The sequence below is a fragment of the Aquarana catesbeiana genome, linkage group LG05 (genome assembly GCF_042186555.1).
Source record: "Aquarana catesbeiana isolate 2022-GZ linkage group LG05, ASM4218655v1, whole genome shotgun sequence".
Lineage (NCBI taxonomy): Eukaryota > Metazoa > Chordata > Amphibia > Anura > Ranidae > Aquarana > Aquarana catesbeiana.
Genome location: NC_133328.1, coordinates 214,984,091 through 215,006,918, shown reverse-complemented (window position 1 = coordinate 215,006,918; position 22,828 = coordinate 214,984,091). Strand labels below are relative to the sequence as shown.

General features: G+C 40.6%; 1 protein-coding gene across 3 annotated transcripts in view; it reads left to right on the top strand.

Annotated features, from left to right (window-relative positions):
• The window catches only part of GLI3 (GLI family zinc finger 3), a 381,269-nt gene that overhangs the window by 302,556 nt on the left and 55,885 nt on the right, over positions 1-22,828 (top strand). For all 3 annotated transcript variants that reach the window (XM_073630540.1, XM_073630539.1, XM_073630538.1), the window contains 2 exons: positions 817-930; positions 1,784-1,924. In XM_073630540.1, coding sequence (XP_073486641.1) covers positions 817-930; positions 1,784-1,924 — 255 coding nt within the window. The remainder of the gene's footprint in view (positions 1-816; positions 931-1,783; positions 1,925-22,828) is intronic.

Sequence of the window (22,828 nt, the reverse complement as noted above, 5' to 3'; positions counted from 1 at the left end):
AAATGTAGCAGCACTTATCTAGCCTTCCCAAAAACAGTAATTTTTAATCTGTATGGACCAGTGAGTAAATCACCTCCACCATTAATTGAAAAAAAAGCTTACCAGACCATTAGCCTTCACAGGTGAAAATTGGTCAATATGTATTTTTGATGACTTCACCATGTATCTCTCTCTGGTGTGTCTGGTGTCTCTCTTACATAATCACACACATAGGTTGGACTTGATGGACTTGCGTCTTTTTTCAACCTCACCTACTATGTAACTATGTAACTATATGTGCGCATCCAGGGTCAAGAAGCTCCTCCAGAGATTATTCTTGTTCACATCTTCCAGTTGCCCTAAGGGTTCTTTCACATAGGCGGTCCGCCCGATGGACTCCGCTGTGCTCAGCGGGGGAATGAGCCACTGATTCCTGCTGAGCAGGTGGATGACAGGTTCGTCTCCGCTCACTGTGCAGGGACAGACCTGTCAGAGCCCGCTCTCCTCTATGGGGAGATCGGATGAAAACGAACCACCTGGATTTCACGGACAGGATCGGATCAGATAGCAACGGGTGTCAGCGGACATGTCACTGCTGAAATCCGCTGCCCCATAGGCAGCAGATCTGCCTATGGGGCTGAGGGTCTGATCGGAAAGCCCATGTAAAAGGGGCCTAATTCACTTCTCTTTAGTAAATCATGCTCAAAATTCAGCAGGCTGCAACTTTGCAAATAAATCGGCATATTACAGTTACAATTGTGTAGCCATAGTTCTCAACTGTATTACCACACCCATCTGACAAAAATTGGATTTTCCTTTTTTTCAATTTTTAAACAGAACAAGCCTACCAGTGAGTCAGCTGTGAGTAGTACAGGGGACCCAATGCACAATAAACGCTCCAAGATTAAACCTGAAGAAGAGCTACCAAGCCCAGCTGCTGGAGGAATACAGGTAAGTGCAATGTTTATATTTATTGTGATGTCTAATAGAGAGACAGTAAGAGCAATTCTTGCAGCTTCAATGCAGTAAAATCAAACATGTCACCTTTTACAATTAATAGCTAACATGTAAATTTAATTGTTGCTATGGGTTGGGATATGTATTAATATTTTCAAGGCTACGTAATATTTAACTTCAATTTTAGCACCGCTCACTATCACTATAAAAGGTGAAAGTAGCAGTGATGTGAAGATTACTTTATGTTGTGTTGCTGTCAACAAGAATATGGGGTGTCAGTTGAATACAGCCCTTAAACAATTTTACTTTTTTTGTTCTTTTTCTTTTTATGCCGTTTCAAAAAAAATCATACGTTTTGCAAAAATTTACTAGCCTATAGATTTTCCCTCTTTTTGCTGATCTTTTCATAATCCTCATGTGTATATGTACTGTATAACTTAGAGCTATGAAGTTTGACTGGTAGTGTACTACTGTAAATTACAGAAGCTGAAGAAAAGTAAAACACAATGCACATGTTTCTTATATGTGTACTTTATTATTGTGAGTTGTGTTTATTTCAGTATAACTTCAAAATGATTTCTTGTTGATGGTCTTTTTACATATTTAGATTAGTATATGTTAAGTAAAATAACATGTATGCTTATGTGTGTTAAAAATGTATTTATGCTTAAAGCATACCTTAAATAAAGTTGTATTTGCATGTTTAACCATGTGATTCATTTGGTAAGAATGTGCAGTATTTATTTACAGCTAAACATGGCAGCTCTCTGTCTTTTCCTTTCATTGAGATGCAGCCACCCCCCCCCCTTCTTATTTTAACATTTTCATCTTTTAACTTTGTGTCTAGGATCAGCCAGATGGAATGACTCTGGTAAAAGAGGAGGGGGACAAAGATGAAAGTAAACAAGAGCCTGAAGTAGTCTACGAGACAAACTGCCATTGGGAAGCCTGCTCAAGAGAGTTTGACACACAAGAACAGCTAGTGCATGTAAGTTAATGGAATTCAGGAACTGGGGTTTGAAAGCTATGTGACCTTTCTCCATAGAGGTCATGGTCTTTGACCCTGTGCTGAGTCAAGTTTCTTAGCCAGCAGCATTGCATGCTGGAGTGGACTTTATGAGTTTCAGAGTAAAGGAAAGTCTTAGCCGTGGTGCTTGACCTGTTCAGTCAGCTAAAGCTTACTGCAAAATTCAATAAAGACTTCAGCAATGGCTCTGATCTTGTAAGCCATCAAACATTATTTTTTTTGTAGGAGACTTTGATATTTATTGAGTAATAGTAAGCTGAACATGAATTAATACTAACCTGAAGCCAGGACTTCTTTCTATAAAGCTAAGCAGCTTTTTCTTCCTCACAAATTTAATACATTATTAGTTTTATTAAGAGAAGATGGTTTGCTTCAGGCAGCAGATGATTGTTGACCCTCACATCCCTTGGACCAGCTTTTGGGGACATAACTGTGTCTTCATCCTAGGGCAGAACATCTGAATTGTGTCTAGCGAGAGAGGTAGAATTCATTCCTATGCTATGGGACATTAAACAATTTTCTTCACTGAAAACATTAAGTATTGTTTTTGTTAAGAATACAATCTCCTTTTGATTGTTTTTTTTATTTATGATACAGAGGTACAAGATCCTGCTTAATTCACTGTTACTGAGCCTGATTGCAGTATTTATATTCCCTCTAAATGTTAACTGGCAGGCAGCACGAGCAAATCAGGCTCATTTCTGTGTTCACTCAATAAAGTTGAGCAGTAGAAAAAACACCTCACTGATCATGATGTTCTCTTGCACACATCAGCAGTAAAGTGATAAATAATTTATTGCTGGCCTATACATATTATTGCTTTGGAATGTTTCACTTTGAAAAATTAAGGGGTATAGTCAAGGCTAAAGCTAACAATATCAAAATGTTCCCTGGTTATGTAACAGAATATTCTTTAAACTTCCCAGATCCTTTTTCCTGCGTTTAGAAAAGCTAAATGCAGTAGTGCCAGTGTGAATGAGACCTCAACTAAACCATTAGTTATTTTGAGGGAAGGACAACTGAATTATGTAAACACTGAAATATGTTAAGCCTCAAAACTTGTAAGGAAACTATCTTTCCATCCCCTGTAGCATAATTATTTCTGGTTGATTAATAATGGAATGCTTCAGCAATGACTCTTAGTTGCTGCATATTCACAGGCAGAGAAGAAACAGTCATACTCAAAGGGGCTGACTTATTAAAAGAGTAGAGTATTCTCACTTTGGATTTTGAATATTTACTTAGCTTAGTGAATATGGTGCAACACAGTTAATTGGGTGCACCTATTTTCACTTTAAGTATCAAATCATGTGTAAGACAAGCACTTAGTAAATACACACTACTCTATTTTCACACAAATTATGGTATAGTACTCTTAGCAAGCAACTGCTTAAAATCCATGTATACAAAATAATTGAATACGTTAAGAAGTATTTGTATTTTGGGAGCTAGTGCCTTGTTGATAGACTGTACAACATTACGAAGACATTCTGCAAACCATCTGTGTAAAGAAGGTGTCACTCTTTAAATCAAAATGCTGTTTTCTGCTAGGCAGGTTTTTTAGATTATAAGACAAGCTATATGCAGAAACACATTTTTTTTTTTCTGTTACCTGGCAATAACAAACATTTTTGACTAGCACACTCTTAAAATTTAGATATAAATCATCTTTGTCATCTAAAATAGTCATTGCTTCCAAGATTTGGTTTGCAAAGAACATAATACAGCTGCTGTGTGATGTCATAACTGTTGTGGCTCAGTGGTTGATATGCATTTATTATAGCTTCCATTAATTCCAAGCAACCTGAAGCATAAAATAAACAGTCATGAGGGTTACTTTTAAATAAATAAACCATATTAAAAGTTATTTAAGAACAAAAGAAGTCCTGTATAGTTCCATTTATCATCTAATCTCTTTTTACCAGTTTAATGCAGACACTTGTTTTTTCTGTATTTTCCAATTTTACATTTTAATTGCTAGTAACAAAAGTGGCAGTGAAATGAGAGATCACATGGTTGTTCCCTTTCCCTGATCCCCAGTGTCTTCTGACTGCCTCTATTGATAGCTGATAATGGAGGAACACACAGACTTCATAAGGTTGAATAGAATCATGAAAGTGCAGATCAGTTTTGTTCTGTGAATTAGACTTAAAAACTGATATGACTAGTGCTGTGGGTTATGGCAGATCATTAATCTTTGCATGATGTGATGGATATAGACCTTTCTGTTATTGCCTTTCATTATGTTGGTAGCGCCTGTTTATGATTGGCATTCCCTGAAGATTGCTGTTGTTTATTTCTTATTGCATTATCAAGCTATGAAACAATCAGTTATTTTAAAGGAAAAGTCCAGTTAGGATAAACATTTATAAAGATATTACAAATATTTTAGAAGCCTGATATTTTCAGTAACTGAAAGCAATTCAAATTTATTTTCCCTGCTCCTAATAGCATGAGTCTTCACCTTGCAGACAGGATTTCTCAGAGCCCTAATTCCTCTGATGCTGGCTCACTGCCTTGCCAAGAGATCCCAAAGACCTTGAGTTCGGATTACCTACCTATAAATCTTCACATTGCACAGCCAGAGACTTCTTTTTTGGTGATGAGGCACCAACACTGCATTCAACACTGGCAAAGCTGTAGCTCTATATTGTGTGGAGGACTAAAGGAACTGTCTTTTGATAGTAAACAAGTTGCCTGAGTGTTAACCCTAAACCACAATCTTAGCTCAACAGTGGCCAGTCTATAGCATGAGAAAGAAATGGGCCAACTTGAAGGGAGTTCTTCAACAAGCTGGAAAATTTCCAGGTGTAATAATGAATGAACGTGCTTGTTCTTACCTCTTACAAACTCAGAAAGAGAAAAAAATATGCTAAAGCACTGCCTTGTAAATTAGTGGAAGGATGGTTTATCCCTAGAATGGTTAACCCAAACATGAAGATTAAATGCATTGCTGCTTACCAGGGATGACACAACCTGCCTTGGTTCAGATCGAGGCAGCTTCTCAGGAGCTGCGAACTCCATTTCCTTTTTCTTTAAAAATTGTTAGCTCATTTTGTCCACAAGGTTTGTAGTAAGTAGCTGCGGAAGGCTGGCAATATAAACACAGCTAATAGGAGTATAAAATGTTTATTGCTTTTTCAATTTGCAGCCTTAGGCCTGCCAGTTCAAATCCTGTGTATGGGCAGGCTGAATGTACCCAAGTTGATTGAGCAATTAACTTGGGTACAACCAGCCTGCCGGCTTTTACATGCAATTATTGTAAGCGGCTGTTATGATAATGGCTCAGCAGGAGGGATTCCCACATCAACACTGTCTGTGTTGATGGGGAAATCAAGCTATTTTCTTTCCTACATCCCGTGGTTGCAAGAAATAAATTTGCTCTGCCTATGGCTGGCCTTAACCTCCCTGGCGGTATGATTATTTCGGATTTTAGGTGCTGAAAGCGGTACCATTATTTTGCATGGAAATTTGGCGTTTTATATTGTAGGTCTGTAAATCTTAACAATAACACACATAAATCTGTCCAAACCAGAGTCTAGTAGATATCCCGGGTATGATAAAGTTTGAAACACAAAAACATAAATTATAATATAATAAATAAAAATAAATAATTAAAATTTTTTTTAAAAAATAGTAATAAAATAAATTTCCCCACAATTCACTATCGCTCAATTCTGCAAGTGTTCTAATTTACTATCGCTGTTTTCTAGCTGGTCTAAAGCCACTTTTGACGTAAAGGGACACTTTTTGGTTGCTATGGACAATCTCCAGTTTCCAGGCAGAAAGAACAGTGTATATCATGTAAAACTGCATGCAGGGCATGGGCCAGAGCACTGGGGACAAAAGGGATGTGAAATCATTTCATACAGTACTGTAATCTGTAAGATTACAGTACTGTATGTGTTATGATTTTGACAGTTTTTTGAATTTCCCGCCAGGCTCCGCCCCCATGCGTCGCGCCGCTCGCAGGGAACGGAGCCTGGCACGGAGAGGCTTCGGAGGAGGACGGAGCCCTCGGACACTGCGGGGGACATCGCAGGATCCCGGGGACAAGGTAAGTAAAGCCGCCCCAGGATCCTGCAGTGCGATCCCGAGTGTGGCTCGGGGTTACCGCTAATGGTACTGAATTTTAACCCCGAGCCACACTCGGGAAAACCGCCAGGGAGGTTAACCACTTCAATACAGGGCACTTTTTCCTGCCCAGGCCAATTTTCAGCTTTCAGTGCTGTCACTTTTTAAATGATACATGGTACCCAAACTGAATTTTTATCATTTTGTTCCCACAAGTAGAGCTTTCTTTTGGTGGTATTTGATCACCTCTGCGGTTTTTATTTTTTGCTAAATGAATAAAAAAAGACCGAAAATTAAAAAAAAAAAATTTCATTGTTTTTGTAATAAAATTTGGTAAATAAGTAAGTTTTCTCCTGCACTGATAAGCTGCACTGATAGGTGGCACTGATAGGTGGCACTGATGAGCATTGATAGGCGGCACTGATGGGCACTGAAAGGCTGCACTGATGGGTACTTATGGGTGGCACATATAGGTGGCACTGATAGGCGTCACTGAAAGGCGGCACTGATGGTCATTGATGGGCATTGATGGCTGGCACTTGCACTGGATTTCACTGATAGGCATCACTGGCACTGGAAGGCATTTTTCAATGACACTGATTGGTAGCTGCCTGGGCACTGATGGGCAGCTGCCCGGGCACTGATGGGCAGCTGCCCAGGTACTGATTGGCATTTCTCTGGTGGTCTAGGGTGCCATACATGGTGGTCCAGTGTGGTGGCCATCCCTGGTGGTCCTGGCATAAACAATCAGCACAGCCCCCCCGTCAGGAGAGCAGCCGATCGGCTCTCCTCTACTCGCGTTTGTCAGACGCGAATGAGGAAAAGCCGATCAATGGCTCTTCCTGTTTACATCGTGATCACAGAAATCACAAAGACCTTGAGTTCAGATTACCTACCTATAAACCTTCACATTGCACAGCCAGAGACTTCTTTTTTGGTGATGAGGCACCCACACTGCAGTCAACACTGGCAAAGCTGTAGCTCTATATTGTGTGGTGGACTAAAGGGACTAAAGGAACCTCCCCATCAGGAGAGCAGCCAATTGGCTCTCCTCTACTCGTGTCTGTCAGGAACTTGCTCTTCCTGTTTACATCATGATCAGCCGTGATTGGACACGTCTGATCACGTGGTAAAGAGTCTCTGTCAGAGACTCTTTACCTAGATCGGAGTTACGGTGTGTCAGACTGACACACCGCAACAACGATCGCCGCGATGCTTGATATCCTGGCGATGTCATATGAAGTCCGGTCAGGATATCACAACCACTTTGCCGACGGCTCTATGGCGGGCAACTAGTGGTTAATAATGAAATTACAAACATATGCTGGAAAAATATATACATTATAGTGCAAAGATGTAAACAGTAATAATTAATTAAAAAAATAAACTTTGTTTGGTAAATGTATAGAAATGTGCTTGTTTTTTTTAATGTTTTATGTTGTAGGGTGTGAATTAGGGCTGCGGAAATTAACAATTAATTCCTTGATTAATCATTAATTTTTTTGATCGGTGGGCTACCTGCCCTGGGGCCGCTTTGGGCCAAGCTGTGGCTGCAGCGCAGCACTCCGCTCCCTCCTCCTCCTCCTCCACTATATGTCATACACAGTCTGCAGGCATCTCCCGCTGTGTGTCTCCCAGCTGAGTGTGAAAACTTTGGCCGCACTGTGAGAAAAGGCCCGCCCTCCTCCTAGATCAGCTCGTGTGATAGACGCAGTGTTCTGTCTATCACACGAGCTGATCTAGGAGGAGGGCAGGACTTTTCTCACAGCGCGGCCAAAGTTTTCACACTCAGCTCCGAGACACACAGCGGGAGATGCCGGCAGACTGTAATCCAGGCACAGGCACTGACTACAGTGAGGCTGCGATTATGGGCACGGTGAAACTTCATTATGGGCATGGTGAGACTGCATTATGGGTATGGTGAGGCTGCCATTATAGGCAGGGCGAGGCTGCGATTATGAGCTCGGTGAGACAGCATTATGGGCACGGTGAGGCTGCAATTATAGGCATGGCGAGGCTGCGATTATGGGCACGGTGAGACAGCATTATGGGCATGGTGAGGCTGCGATTATGGGCACGATGAGACTGAATTATTGGAACGGTGAGGCTGCGATTATGGGCACGGTAAGTCTGAGATTATGGGCACAGTGAGACTGCATTATGGGCATGGTAATTATGTGATTATGGGCACAGTGAGGCTTCGATTATGGGCACGGTAAGGCTGAGATTATGGGCACGGTGAAGCTGAGTTTATGACGCGTGACGTCCTAGCCATGCCCCGCTATGTCCGGCTTCGGCCATTGCCATAACAACGGTGCTAAATCAGCTAAAAGTAGTTGGATCTGTATGTGCATTATAATTAATCGAAATGAGTCGATTAAAAGAAAATCGATTCATCAAACACGAAAAATTTTAATCAGTAACAGCCTTAGCATGAATGCAACATAGGTATTTGAATAAATAGCATTGTTTAGAAGTAAATATGTGACAATAATTGTAAAAAAAATAAACTGGTGATAGAGTAAAGCTTTCCTGATACATTAAGGGAGGACAAGGTATTTTAAAGCCTTCTAACTCCGGGTCTTTTTTTATAGTGCCTATCAGTTGTCACTTGGACATACAGCTAATAGCAGAATTAATGATTCTTCATGGTTCTCTATCTAATATGTGACAGTGCTGGTTTCCTGCTGAAGCCAGGCACTATCTATTATTGGTATCCTTCCATAGAATAGGGTCTAGGCTGCAATTGAGGAGTTTTGCTGAGCAGTTTTAAATCCTGACAAAACCTGCATATTTCTCTGACTCTGTTATTGGATAAGCAGCTGATATTTGAAGCTTTTTTTTTAACCTAGGAGCACTTTAGAGCAGGGTAAGAATTGTGTACTATAAACATCATTTGAATGATGGTACAAGTTGTTTCTGCCCACCAAACTGCTTGTTTGATTTTTTTGTTTTTTTTGTTTTGTTTTGGCTTTATTCTCTAAAAACTCTAGACTTTGGAGTGTGCAAAACTCCCTGGAGTTCAGCTTCCACCCTGACTGTCACCAATAGTTAGTTCACCAATCTTATGCATTCCAATGATTGGTTAGGCAACAACTGGGCCAAATCTTTATTTATTGCAGCCAGAATGATTCAGAATGATAATTTGGCTATATTCAGTCTTGAGATCTATACCTATAGTGGTACAGTGGCCTCTGAGTTTTGTGAATATTTCTGTAGAGTATTAGAATGGAATCTATTCAAAACCAAGATGATGTATAGGGGGGCAATATTTTGCAAACTACAGTTGGTTCCTGGTGCCGTGATCTCAACTACTAACTGATTTTTGCATTTTGACTGCAGTTTACATAGATTGATTGATAGGTTCTGAGCAAACTAATATAAATTACATTTTTTTACAGTAGCCAAAAAGGTACCTTTACCTGTGCCACATCCCAAAATGTATAGTACCAATAAGGAACCAATCAAGTACCAATCTCTCTCTCTCTCTCTCTCTCTCTCTCTCTCTCTCTCTCTCTCTCTCTCTTTATATATATAAATGTTTTTGTCAGGAGTGGAAAAATGCAGTGAATTGAGAATGCTTTCATAATTGAAGCAAGTGTTAATAGTTTGTTTTGATACATTAATAAAATGGAAAGTCAATAAACTGAAGTGAAATCCAAATCAAATTAATATTTGGTGTGACCACTCTTTGCCTTCAAAACAGCATCAGTGTTTCTAGAAACACCTGACTCTAATCCCACAAAAATCCCTGACTTTGTACAAGTGTAAGAAATGATGCTGGTTTAAAGCCAAAGGGTTGTCACACCAAATATTAATTTGATTTTGATTTTTCTTCTGTTCTTACACTTTCCATTTTGTAAATTGAAAAAAAAAAAAAACAATTAAAATATATATTTTTGAAAGCATTCTTACTTCACAGCATTTCTTCGCACCTCCCTCAAGCTTTTGTATAGTGGTGTGTGTGTATATATATATATATATATATATTATTATTATTATTATTATTATACAGGATTTATATAGCGCCGACAGTTTACGCAGCGCTTTACAACAACATTAGGGCAGACAGTACAAGTACAATACAATTCAATACAGGAGGAATCAGAGGGCCCTGCTCGTTAGAGCTTACAATCTAGGAGGGAGGGTCAAGTTATACAAAAGGGTAATAGCTGTGGGGGATGAGCTAATGGAGAAAATAATGCAGTTGTTAGATGGAGGCAGGATAGGCTTCTCTGAAGAGGAAAGTCTTCAGGGATCGCCTAAAAGTGGATAAATTTGGAGACAGTCTGACAGATTGGGGTAGGGAATTCCAGAGGATGGGCGAGGCTCGGGAGAAGTCCTGGAGGCGGATATGGGAGGAGGTGATGAGGGAGCTAGAGAGCAGGAGATCTTGGGAGGAACGGAGATGGCGTTTAGGTTGGTATTTTGAGACTAGGTTAGTGATGTAGCTGGGGGCACAGTTGTGGATGGCTTTGTAACTTATTGTTAGTATTTTGAATTTAATTCGTTGGGCGAGTGGCAGCCAATGGAGGGATTGGCAGAGAGGGGTAGCAGACACTGATCGGTTTGTAAGGTGGATGAGTCTGGCAGCAGCATTTATGATGGACTGAAGGGGGGATAGTCTATTTAAAGGTAAGCCAATGAGGAGGGAGTTGCAGTAGTCGAGGCGAGAGATAACCAGGGAGTGAATCAGGAGCTTTGTAGTTTCACTGGTTAGAAAGGGACGTAGTTTAGAGATGTTGCGGAGGTTGAGGCGGCAAGCTTTGGAAAGTGATTGGATGTGGGGCTGAAAGGAGAGTTCAGAATCTAGGATAACACCTAGCACCCTGACATGTGGGGACGGGTGGATGGTTTTGCCATTGCTCTTCACAGAGAAGTCAGGGGAAGAGGCACGTGGGGGAGGAAATATTATAAGCCCGGTTTTGGACAAGTTGAGTTTGAGGAAGTGGTGTGACATCCATACAGATATGTCGGTTAGTAAGTTAGTGATGCGTGAGGAGACTGATGGAGTGAGTTGAGGGGTGGAAAGATAGATTTGTGTGTCATCAGCATAGAAATGATATTGAAAGCCATGAGAGGCTATCATCTGACCCAGGGAAGAGGTGTAGATTGAAAATAAAAGAGGTCCAAGAACAGAACCTTGGGGGACCCCGACAGAGAAGGGAAGAGGAGTGGAGGAAGTAGAATTGTAAGTGACACTGAAGGTGCGTTGGGATAGGTAGGATGAGAGCCACTGAAGAGCACAGTCACGGAGACCGATGGAGTGAAGTTTTTTGAGGAGGAGGGGGTGGTCAACCGTGTCAAAGGCAGCTGAAAGATCCAGAAGTAGGAGTACAGAATAGTGTCCGTTGGTTTTTGCAGTTAGTAGGTCATTTGTGAGTTTTAAAAGAGCAGTTTCTGTGGAGTGTTGAGGGCGAAATCCAGATTGAAGGGGATCAAGAAGGTTGTTTTTAATGAGGTGGTCACTCAGTTGGTTGTAAACCAGGCGTTCAAGGAGTTTAGAGGAAAAGGGGAGCAAGGAGATAGGGCGTAGGTTGTTAAGATTGGTAGGGTCCAAGGATGGTTTTTTGAGTATGGGAGTGACCAGTGCATGTTTTAGAGCATCGGGGAAGACGCCAGAGGTGAGGGAGAGATTGAAGATGTGGGTTAGAGAGTGTAGGATGGGGTCAGAGGGTGACCGTAGCATTTGAGAGGGAACAGGGTCCAGGGGACAGGTAGTTAGGTGGGCGATAGAAAGGAGTTTAGCAACTTCGTCTGGAGTAGTAGATTTGAATAGAGGTAGTGTCAGTTGTATCTGTTGACATGGGGTCTTAGCTGGGGGAGATACCTGTAGAGTGGAGATTTCATCACGGATTGTATCAATCTTGTTTTTGAAGTGATTAGCGATTTCCTGGGCAGTGAGTAAATCAGTGGGGGGAGGTGGTGGAGGACAAAGTAGAGAGTTGAAGGTAGAGAAGAGTTTACGGGGATTGGATGAGAAGGTATTAATAAGAGTTGTAAAATAGGTTTGCTTGGCAGTGTGGAGGAAAGAATAGTATTTTTGGAGGGCAGATTTGTATTGGTTGAAGTCTTTGAGAGACTTAGTCTTGTGCCACAGACGCTCAAGAGCGCGACTACGTTTTTTGAGAATTTTAGTGTCATCTGTTTGCCAGGGTTGTAGGGGTCGAGGCCTGATTCTGCGTGTAGTAAGGGGAGCGAGCTTGTCCAGGGTGGAGGACAGAGATTTATTGTAGATGGATATGGCTTGGTTGGGGCAGGACAGGGGCGAGATTTTGTCATAGAGGTGGTCGGTAGCAGAGTAGAGGAGAGAGGAGTTGAAGTTGCGAAAGTTTCTACGGGTGACGGTTAGGCGATTGGAGGGAAAGGTGGTGGAAGACAGGGGGAGAGAGAAACTAATAAGGTGGTGGTCGGAGAGAGGAAAAGGATTGTTTGAGAAGTTGCATGGAGTGCATAGGTAAGAGAATACAAGGTCAAGAGTGTTGCCATCAGAGTGAGTAGAAGCCTGTACCCATTGCTTCAGGTCAAATGAAGAGGTTAGACTAAGAAGTTTAGAAGTAGCAGGAATGTTTGTATTAGCAGGGATGTTGAAATCACCGAGAAGGATTGTGGGAATTTCCGAAGAGAGAAAGTAGGGTAGCCAGGCAGAAAACTCATCAAGGAAAGTCGATAATGGTCCAGGGGGCCGGTAGATCACAGCAATTCTTAGGGAAGTGGGAGAGAATAGACGTATACAGTGGGCTTCGAATGATGAGAGTGAAAAAGAGGGAGGAGGGTGAATAACCTGGAAGGTGCTCTGGGGGGATAGGAGGAATCCCACTCCGCCTCCCTTGCGTCCATTAGGCCTGGGGGAGTGAGTCCAGTGAAGGCCACCCTGGGAGAGGGAAGCAGGAGAAGGGGTGTCATATTCGTGGAGCCAGGTTTCTGTGAGAGCAAGTAGATTAAAGGAATTAGTGACAAAGAGGTCATGAACAGCAGTGAGTTTGTTGCAGACAGAGCGGGCGTTCCAGAGGGCGCAGGAGAGAGGGAAGCTGGTGTTGGCAAGAAGAGGAATGGAGACTAGATTGTGTAGATTGCGACTACTGCCAGAGGGTGTAGGGTGATGGTGATGGGTGTGTTGGGCACAGTTAAATAAAGTGGGCCCAGGGTTTGGGGAAATATCTCCAGCGATTAGGAGAAGCAGAAGAGTCAGGGAGGTAATATGAGAATATGATTTGTATGAGGGGACATGCTTCAGTATCCTGGGGGGTATGTTAGCAAGTGGACTTAGAGTTAGAAAGAGGTGATGAGTGCAGTAATAGGGGGAGGGGAGAAGTGAGGGTGATATGTACAGGTTGTGGGGTGGAGCAGAGGGATGTAGAAAAGAGAGTTTGAGGAGAGAGGCAGCAATTGTGAAAAGGATGAGAGGTAAAGAGTGCATGTTTCAGAGAGGAAGATGATAAGATTAGGAAATGGGGTCACCTGCAGTCTTTTATAGTTTGCTTTGTGCAAATCGCTGAAGTGCAAGAGCGGAAGTGCCACTTATTTTAAGAACGCCACTTCTTTGGAAGAACCCCCTGTATGTGCAGCCCCCTGTATGTGTTCCCCCGTAAGGAAGGCCTTGTTTTTATACTGTGTGTTGGGTGTGGGTTGAATCTGGCAATTAATCAATTAGGAGGGCATATTAGCAACACAGCTAGCAGGGCATAACTTTCACACCACAATCAAACTGCAAGGGGACTAAAAGGCCAAAATTGTAAAGATAAGGGAACCCATAATTTAGGTAAGACTTAATGGCTAAATAAACATTGAAATAATGTGAGCATGGCTACAGATGGAGTTGAAACAGTGGTGACAAACAGATTTACCCAATAAGCTTTTTTGCAGTCATGCAATGTTCAGTTTTAAGGTATGTGGAGATATAAACGCAGGTTTACCCAATAAGCTTTTTTGCAGTCATGCAATGTTCAGTTTTAAGGTATGTGGAGATATAAACGCAGGTTTACCCAATAAGCTTTTTTGCAGTCATGCAATGTTCAGTTTTAAGGTATGTGGAGATATAAACGCAGGTTTACCCAATAAGCTTTTTTGCAGTCATGCAATGTTCAGTTTTAAGGTATGTGGAGATATAAACGCAGGTTTACCCAATAAGCTTTTTTGCAGTCATGCAATGTTCAGTTTTAAGGTATGTGGAGATATAAACGCAGGTTTACCCAATAAGCTTTTTTGCAGTCATGCAATGTTCAGTTTTAAGGTATGTGGAGATATAAACGCAGGTTTACCCAATAAGCTTTTTTGCAGTCATGCAATGTTCAGTTTTAAGGTATGTGGAGATATAAACGCAGGTTTACCCAATAAGCTTTTTTGCAGTCATGCAATGTTCAGTTTTAAGGTATGTGGAGATATAAACGCAGGTTTACCCAATAAGCTTTTTTGCAGTCATGCAATGTTCAGTTTTAAGGTATGTGGAGATATAAACGCAGGTTTACCCAATAAGCTTTTTTGCAGTCATGCAATGTTCAGTTTTAAGGTATGTGGAGATATAAACGCAGGTTTACCCAATAAGCTTTTTTGCAGTCATGCAATGTTCAGTTTTAAGGTATGTGGAGATATAAACGCAGGTTTACCCAATAAGCTTTTTTGCAGTCATGCAATGTTCAGTTTTAAGGTATGTGGAGATATAAACGCAGGTTTACCCAATAAGCTTTTTTGCAGTCATGCAATGTTCAGTTTTAAGGTATGTGGAGATATAAACGCAGGTTTACCCAATAAGCTTTTTTGCAGTCATGCAATGTTCAGTTTTAAGGTATGTGGAGATATAAACGCAGGTTTACCCAATAAGCTTTTTTGCAGTCATGCAATGTTCAGTTTTAAGGTATGTGGAGATATAAACGCAGGTTTACCCAATAAGCTTTTTTGCAGTCATGCAATGTTCAGTTTTAAGGTATGTGGAGATATAAACGCAGGTTTACCCAATAAGCTTTTTTGCAGTCATGCAATGTTCAGTTTTAAGGTATGTGGAGATATAAACGCAGGTTTACCCAACAAGCTTTTTTGCAGTCATGCAATGTTCAGTTTTAAGGTATGTGGAGATATAAACGCAGGTTTACCCAATAAGCTTTTTTGCAGTCATGCAATGTTCAGTTTTAAGGTATGTGGAGATATAAACGCAGGTTTACCCATATATATATATAATGGCATATCATAGGAGTATGGCTATAGAAGGATGATTACCCACAGGCAAGATTTATTTCAGGACACCATCAAATATTCCTAGGAATTTTGTGAAACGTGTAACTGCATCTTCGTACTTCTGTCTCAAAGCCTTGGCCTGCCTCAATGTTTATATATCCTGTGTATGAGAACCTCCTTACTGCTGGCCGCAGCTGCAGAATCAATCAATACAGACTACCTGAAATGTTTGAAAGTACAGTTATCCTTTACAGAAGTTAAAGACGAAGGAAAGGCTCTCTGCTAAGGTTGGCCATAAATGGCCATAAATGACAAAAGTCGATCTAATCAGTGTCTCAGAAGGGAGGATTCCTCTAACCACTTTTTTTTTTTTCATTCAGACCGCTGGATCCATCTATAGCCATCTTAGGTATGTTTTCAATGTTGCCATCCCAATGCCTTTACCAATGCTGCACCCTGTATGTAATGATATGCAGTGTAAGGCCTCATTCACTCAGTTGCTTACTGAGCGGGGAGGGGCTTGTCAGGCGCCGCTGCTGCCTATGGAGGGATCGGATGAAAACGGAAAACGTATTCGCCAGATCTCACCCGATCCGATCTGTCAGCGACGGATTTGGACGTAGGGCCATCCGTCTGCTTTTAGCGGGTCGGATGTCAGCGGAGCTCCATAGGCTAACATGGAGCGCCCGTTCAGGTCCGTCGTCAAAACTCACAGGCAGACCTGAACGGTCTGATCGTGTGAAAGGGGTCTAAATCTGTTTCCTATCGGTCAAATAACTGCACAGCTCAGTTGTAGGCTCTTGGCAGCAGTCACCCAGGACTCGGAGCTGTGCAATCATGGGACCATTAAGTAACAGATTAAAAAGGGTTGCAGCATTAGTAAGGGCAGAAGGAAAACAACATTTAAAGTTTACAGTTTAGAGAAGTTTAGAGAATCTTTGCTTCTATTTTAAGTCTAGTTTTTGCGTGGAGAACAAAACCAGACCAGTTCGTTTTTTAAAAAAAGGAGACTGGTTGTAGTCACCAAGATGCTGCATATTAATTATTGAGCTATATTCCTTTGGTAATGCTATAATAATATAATGATTGCATTTCTATAACATCCAAGTTGATGGAATTTGTCCACAGATAACAATTGTTGGGTGGCAGAGATGTAAACTATTATACCACTAGAAACTATAGAACACATTCAGAATTATTTTTTTAATGACCTTTGATCCTGACAAAGGCTTAGTGACTGCAAAAGCAGTAAAAAGTTCACTCATTAAAAAAAGCTCAGTGTTATGTGGCAAAACTGTGTTTAATTTATGGAGTGTTGGCCATACTTTTGAATTTACCCTGGCTTTGAAACAAGGTCAAAAGACAGTTGGACTCAATTAATTCTCATCTTGTATTATGAACAAGTTTGCTGCATGAATTCTACTCTGTATTAAAAACAATTGTTGCTTCTTTGTTCCAGATCACAAAGCAGAACTGTTTACAATTATCTCCACTCATCTGTAGCATGTAATCTTTTAATGTGCTTGCCCCACATTAGCCCCAATACTTTGGTGCATTTTTACAAGGAGAAAAGCAAAATCTCCCCAGTACTTATTTTCTTCTTTACAGTTAAACTAAAAGCAAGACAAGTGAAAGGACCGCATTTATACTTATATTTTCCAGGACTTTATCAGTGATCGTTTTAAATACTTTGCATGTGTTTTATATTTTTTTTTATATATTTTCTGCTGATGTTGCATATATGAAAACATATGGACATTGCATAGAAACAAATCAGCTTCCAGGTTTTTTTGGCAAAGCTTAATTGAACAAGCTGAAGTTAGGAGCTGATTGGTTTCTATGCACAGTTGCACCAGATTTTGCGGTCTCCAGTTTTAGTAAATCAACCCCACTGTATTTCAGTCCAGATCAAAACAATTCAGTGCATCAGGTGGAAAAGTTTCCCCACTAGTACAACACTAGTACAATTGTGTTAATAAATAAGGCCCTTAATCAGTCAGATAAAGGGCCTTATTTATTAACACAATTACTACTAGTGCTGGATTTATTTTCCCACAGCTGCCAACCAGATTCAAACTTTCAGGCCATGTCTGTTGGGGATTGATTGTAGTAGAGAAGTTACACCAGTTCTTGATAGAAAAGTATGAACACATCAGGGTCAGAATAATATTTGGCCCCTTGGTACCCTTGCACAGTGTATAGCATAGCACAGCGTGTACAGGAAAGGCTATGCAAAGGTTCTATGACGTTCTGTCTTAATAACGTGTAAAGTGAGAAAAAAAGCAGACGAAAACAGCCAGCAAAGAAGTGGGAAAAAAAATGTTTCTTTTCACTGATTGGATGACTGCCGTGAACACAAGGTCTCTTCAGGCCTCTTTACCTTTTGGGAGTAATAATCCCAGTGGTCCCCCCCCCCCCCCCCGCTTTCACTGTTTCCACCTTCTGACAAAATATTACTACTGTATTTTACAGTCATGTGGGGTCAAGGGAAGGAACCAGTGATAGCTGCTAGAGACAACCAAAATCTATAGTCCTGCAGTCTTATTTTTGAATTGTGTGGGGAAGGATTCACCCCTGTGAATTTGTTACTGCTTTCTGAGTCTCTATTACAGATATTCCTCCTCACTTAAGATGTTAAAAAAGGGCTCGAAATTAAGACAATTCCTTTTGCAAAAGGCAAAAAAAGCCCATCAAAGTGAATCTCAATACTCGTTCCAATGTGAGTAGATATACGTGGATCAATAAAGTCTAGAGTTTTACAATAACAGAGCTTATGCGGATGTGAGGGCATTAAAATCACCTATAATTTGGGTCTTCGCAGTTGGTAACAGGCTGTGTGCGTAGAGATTGAGGAACTCACCGGGAGTTTTCGTAGTTCACATTAATAGACTTTTTTTTCTTCTTTATTTTATTTCAATTTTATTTCACACATTATTTGTATCACTTAAGGTGTGGGCATTTTGATTATGGTGTTGATTTCACAGCGCAACAATATTGTAATTTCATCATTTGTGCACTTGTATTTTAGTGTTTTGAGTGCAGCTGTGAATAGTTATTGGGGTATTCACTAATATCACCAAGCACTGTTTTTTCAGTTTGAGTCAGTCACTGTTTGGGTATTCAAGCTGCTGTGAGTGCTGCGGTTTATTTAATGCAACAGCCAATAGTGCAGATTCCTCCATTCATGCTATTTAGTGTGGATGGTGGAATTTATTGATTTTCTCTTGTTTAGCCCAGGGGCTGAATGACAGAAATCTAGTCATGTACAGAGAGATTTACTGCCGTGCTGATCACTGGAGAGGAAGTGTGGGAAAATCTGCAACAGGGACACCCATTGACAAGGGTTTACAGTTTAGTAAATCAGGACCTTTGAGTCTAATCAGTTACACGTGTAACTGGTCATCTCAGCAGTCATCCAGCAAGGATGATATATTTATTTTCCTGTCATAAACATAGCATCTAGGGAGAAAGTCTACAAATCTTTACATGATGTAGTTGAAAAAGTACTGAACATGAGGTATCTTAAAAATTACTTTTAGGTAATGCACATAATACCTAAAAAAAAACACTGTACAATATACTGTATAGTAGCTCTAATGTTTAAAGGCCACATGCATAACTTCTGTGTCACTTAGAAACATCTTTAGGTGTGATCTCTCATGTTTCCTGGATCTCTTGTAATATGATTATCAATATACTCTTTGGGTGTTATTTGGTTGAAGGGTTGTGTTGTGCGGTAAGTTTTAATAAGAAATTATAATCGTTATTTTCATTAATTTTGTATATCTTCTAATTTTTTTTTATATTGGCAGTTAATAGTGGAGACACACACTGGTATGAGAAGACAATTGTTGGGTGGCAGTAGTGTGTGTTAAGTTCTTTGAAAATAACTTTAATACTGGAGCATGATGAAGCTTTTGTCCTCAGCAACATTTCTATTATTTTTCCTGTAAAAAAAGTAAAGCAAGTAATTGCTTATTATTGACAAAGCACCCATATTTCCTTTTCTTTTACTCTATATTTATTAGCTCTCTTTTTAAGATATGACTGGAATTAAAGAAATGATGTAGATGACTGTAAGAGATGACTTTGTTAACTATTTATTTAGTTCCTAACATTATCACCCAAGTGAAAATGTATTAAGCTTTACACTCCACAATCCCATCTCAGGTGCTGGCTTGACTCATCTCCACTGAAGCAGTTAGATGTACCAGCAACAGGAATGCCACACACTGAGATGCACTTCGATGTGGGACATTCCTGTTTTTGATACAAGTGGAAAAGTAAGTTTTTCTTGCAGTGGTTCGCAATTATATTCCCCACTGCAGCACTTCTTTACTACTTGTGTTATTTTTTTATTTGCATTTATTGCGGTTAATTATTTCCAAACAAGGCCTTTCCATGTCTGATTTTACAAATGAATAGGTGGCGTGTCCGCATTTTCTGTGTGTGTCATATACTGAGCTATAGTGTAGGTATGGAACTAGCATATCACGGGGCCTAGACACTGCAGTTTTTAAGTAAAGATAAGTATTCAAGCTGAAAATGAAACAAAGCTCTGACTGTATTCCTCCTTATGTTTAGCAGAGATAAACTTCACTGGAGCCTCAGTGCTGCTTCTGGCAGAAACTTAATTGGTAAAATGCAGATTTTTTTTTTGATCAGGAGAGGATTACTCTTCTTATCAGTATAAAGCATCTTATTTGAAGATGAAAAGGCTTTGCTGAATCACAGATGCCAGCATTGTTGCAAGGCACTGTGGCGACTGACATCTCCAATGAAACTGATTTATTAGGCTATGCTGGCTAGCCTGGCCTAAGTAATCTAGTGTAGGTCTTGCTGATTTGCAAATTTCTTAAATTAATAGGTTTTTGTACACTTTCTCTATTATTATTTTTTTAAATGACTACATTTAGAATAAATAGTACTAAGAGCATACAAATGGAGGCAAAGACCTTAGAAGTGTATCAAAATCTTTTGAGTGCTTTTTTTCTTTTGGATATGAAAGACAGTCATCGTTCCTTCATATCTATCTTGGTGGTTCTTTTCCAGCATTCACTGATAAGCTGGCAAAGGAAAGATTAATAACAGGGCCTTGTCGCTATCAGTAGCGTCTTGTCAATTCTCTGTAAGAGGCCTGTCTGCTCAGCATGGAAATTATTGATTAAATAAAAAGTGTCATTAGGTTGTGAGTTGATCCATAATCACAAACTGCAGCAGACATAGAGACGCAGAGCTGTGAATCAAGCACTCTGCCTCACTCATTCGTATTGCTTTGACATTTGCACCTATTAGGAATATCCATTTCACATACGTGCCAGCAAACTAAAAACAACAGTGAAAGCAGAAGCAGCATAACGTGACAATGACAAAGGCCATGTCTCTGAAGAAGGACAGAGGGTGGCAGTAATTTGTTTTAGGATTGCCCACTTAAAAAAGGGTTTTATTGATCACAGAGGAAACTCAATAGTTCTGAGGCTCTTTTTCCCTTTTATTTTGGTTCACATCAGTCATCTAGCAGACAAGAACCAAAATTGTAAGCACATGATATTTAGGTGTATCAGTAAATTGCACCAACTGTGACAGTTGCAAATAACCCCCAAAATACATGTCTACTTGTTGGGAGTGATTTGTGAAGGGTTGCTAGTGAAGAAAAGTTGTGTTCATGTCATGCTGACAGGCAGAATAGAAAGGAAAATGTGTGTGTGAGCATGTGCACATATGTGTGTTTTGTTAACGGTATTGCTTAATGGTGTTTTTGCAATTGTTTCCTATTTTTGGGACTACACAAAAAGCAGATGAGTCTCTAGGCTACTTTTCACATTTTTACTAGGCCAACCTTAGCTGCTCTGCTGAAAAAAAAAAGCTTGCTGTTTATGGAGCTCAAAAGTTTAAAGCGGAGTTCCACTCAAAAGCGGAACTGATTCCTCCCCCCCTCCGGTGCCACAATTGGCACCTTTCGGGGGGGGGAGGGGGGACAGGATACCTTTCTCACTTCTGGGAGCCTCAGCTGCGGCTATTGACAGCATGGCTGGGGCTCCCTCATCCTCCCCCTGTCACCGGGCCAGTAGGAGAGAGGAGCCGGCCTCGCGCATGTGCACTAGGGTTCCCAGCGTGAAGCCTAAAGGCTACACTGCCGGGTACTCTTACCCGCAATGGTGGCAGCAGCACTCAACAGCTGATGGAAAAATCAGCTGCATTGCCGACATTGCTGGACTATGTCTCCCATTATTAAAGTCAGCAGCTGCAGTATGTGTAGCTGCTGGTTTTTAATTTTTTTTGGGGGGGGGGGACCTCCGCTTTAAGCTCAGATTTACACATAAACTGAATGAGTCAGAGGACAAGTATTATAGCAGACTTTCTTTGTATGAATAAATAAACAAAGAACTGCGCTACGTGCATAAATATGAAAACATGAAATGTGTGAAACGTGAATGACCAAATTTTAAAAGATTGAGAAAATTGAAAAGATCCTGCTGCTAAACACTAAACCCTCGACGTAAGGCAAAGACCAAGTACATAATAATCAGTGTAGCACTGGACATAAAAAGCAAATAATCAATGTGACTAGTGACTAAAAAAATATTATGAGAAAAAAAGTAAAAAGTGCAGCGTTAACCTAATAATACGGTGCCAAAAATATAGTGTAAACACACATAAATTATTCGTCTGGGGTTTATATCTGAATAAGAAGAACAATACAGTTCTAATGAGTGGTAAAATAAAAGTTCAAAGAAATGTCCCAAATAACAATGTGTTAATTCCAAAGAAATCCAGAAAAGATGTTTTTGCAGGGTTCGGAAATATTTAATCCACCTCTCGTGCGGCCCACCACCAAATGGAAAAATTGAAGACTTACCGAAAAGCCTGCGACCGCCCTTATTCAGGGGGGTCAAAACAGGCTTAGTAGTGGGAAACTCCAAGGATGATGGACCCTCCGAACTCCCTCTCTCTTCATCAAGCAGGCAGCCCACCACAACGGGGACACCGATATGGAAGTATGCTCCCAGGGAATCCTTTACTATTCCCTCTCAGAAAAGCCAGGTACAGGTAATCCTCAGCTCCCAAGGGAAGAAAATAGAACAAGGACTCCAATAGTGTAGATTGTAAAAAATTGGGGGCGATTTATTAAAACTAGGATGCATTAAAGCATTAAACAAAAAAACTCCTTAGCGGTTTAAAATCAATCCGCGCATGCGCATTGCGCATCAACGTTGTGACCCGAATGCAGTAATAGACACCAGACCCATGCTCATGAGTAAAGAGCCATAAATATGGTACTACACATGGGGGGGGGTGTATAAGGGGATGGAAAGAGAAACTAATAAGGGGAACCACCACAAAAGTGTAATCCCATAATCATAAAGGGAACAGGATGTCTCAAGTAGGACCCCAATTGGTAACAACAGAAGCAGTATCCCAGAAGGGACATCAACTGTTATTAATAAAACAGTTGATGTCCCATTCTATATTCAAACCATTGGGGGCATGAGAACCCAATCTATAGATCCAGTTGGTCTCGGCTCTAGAGATGGTTCTCTTACCATTGCTGCCACGCCAATGGGGAATGTATTTCTCAATACCAATGAAAGTAGTGCCCGTTGGATCTCGATTGTGTAC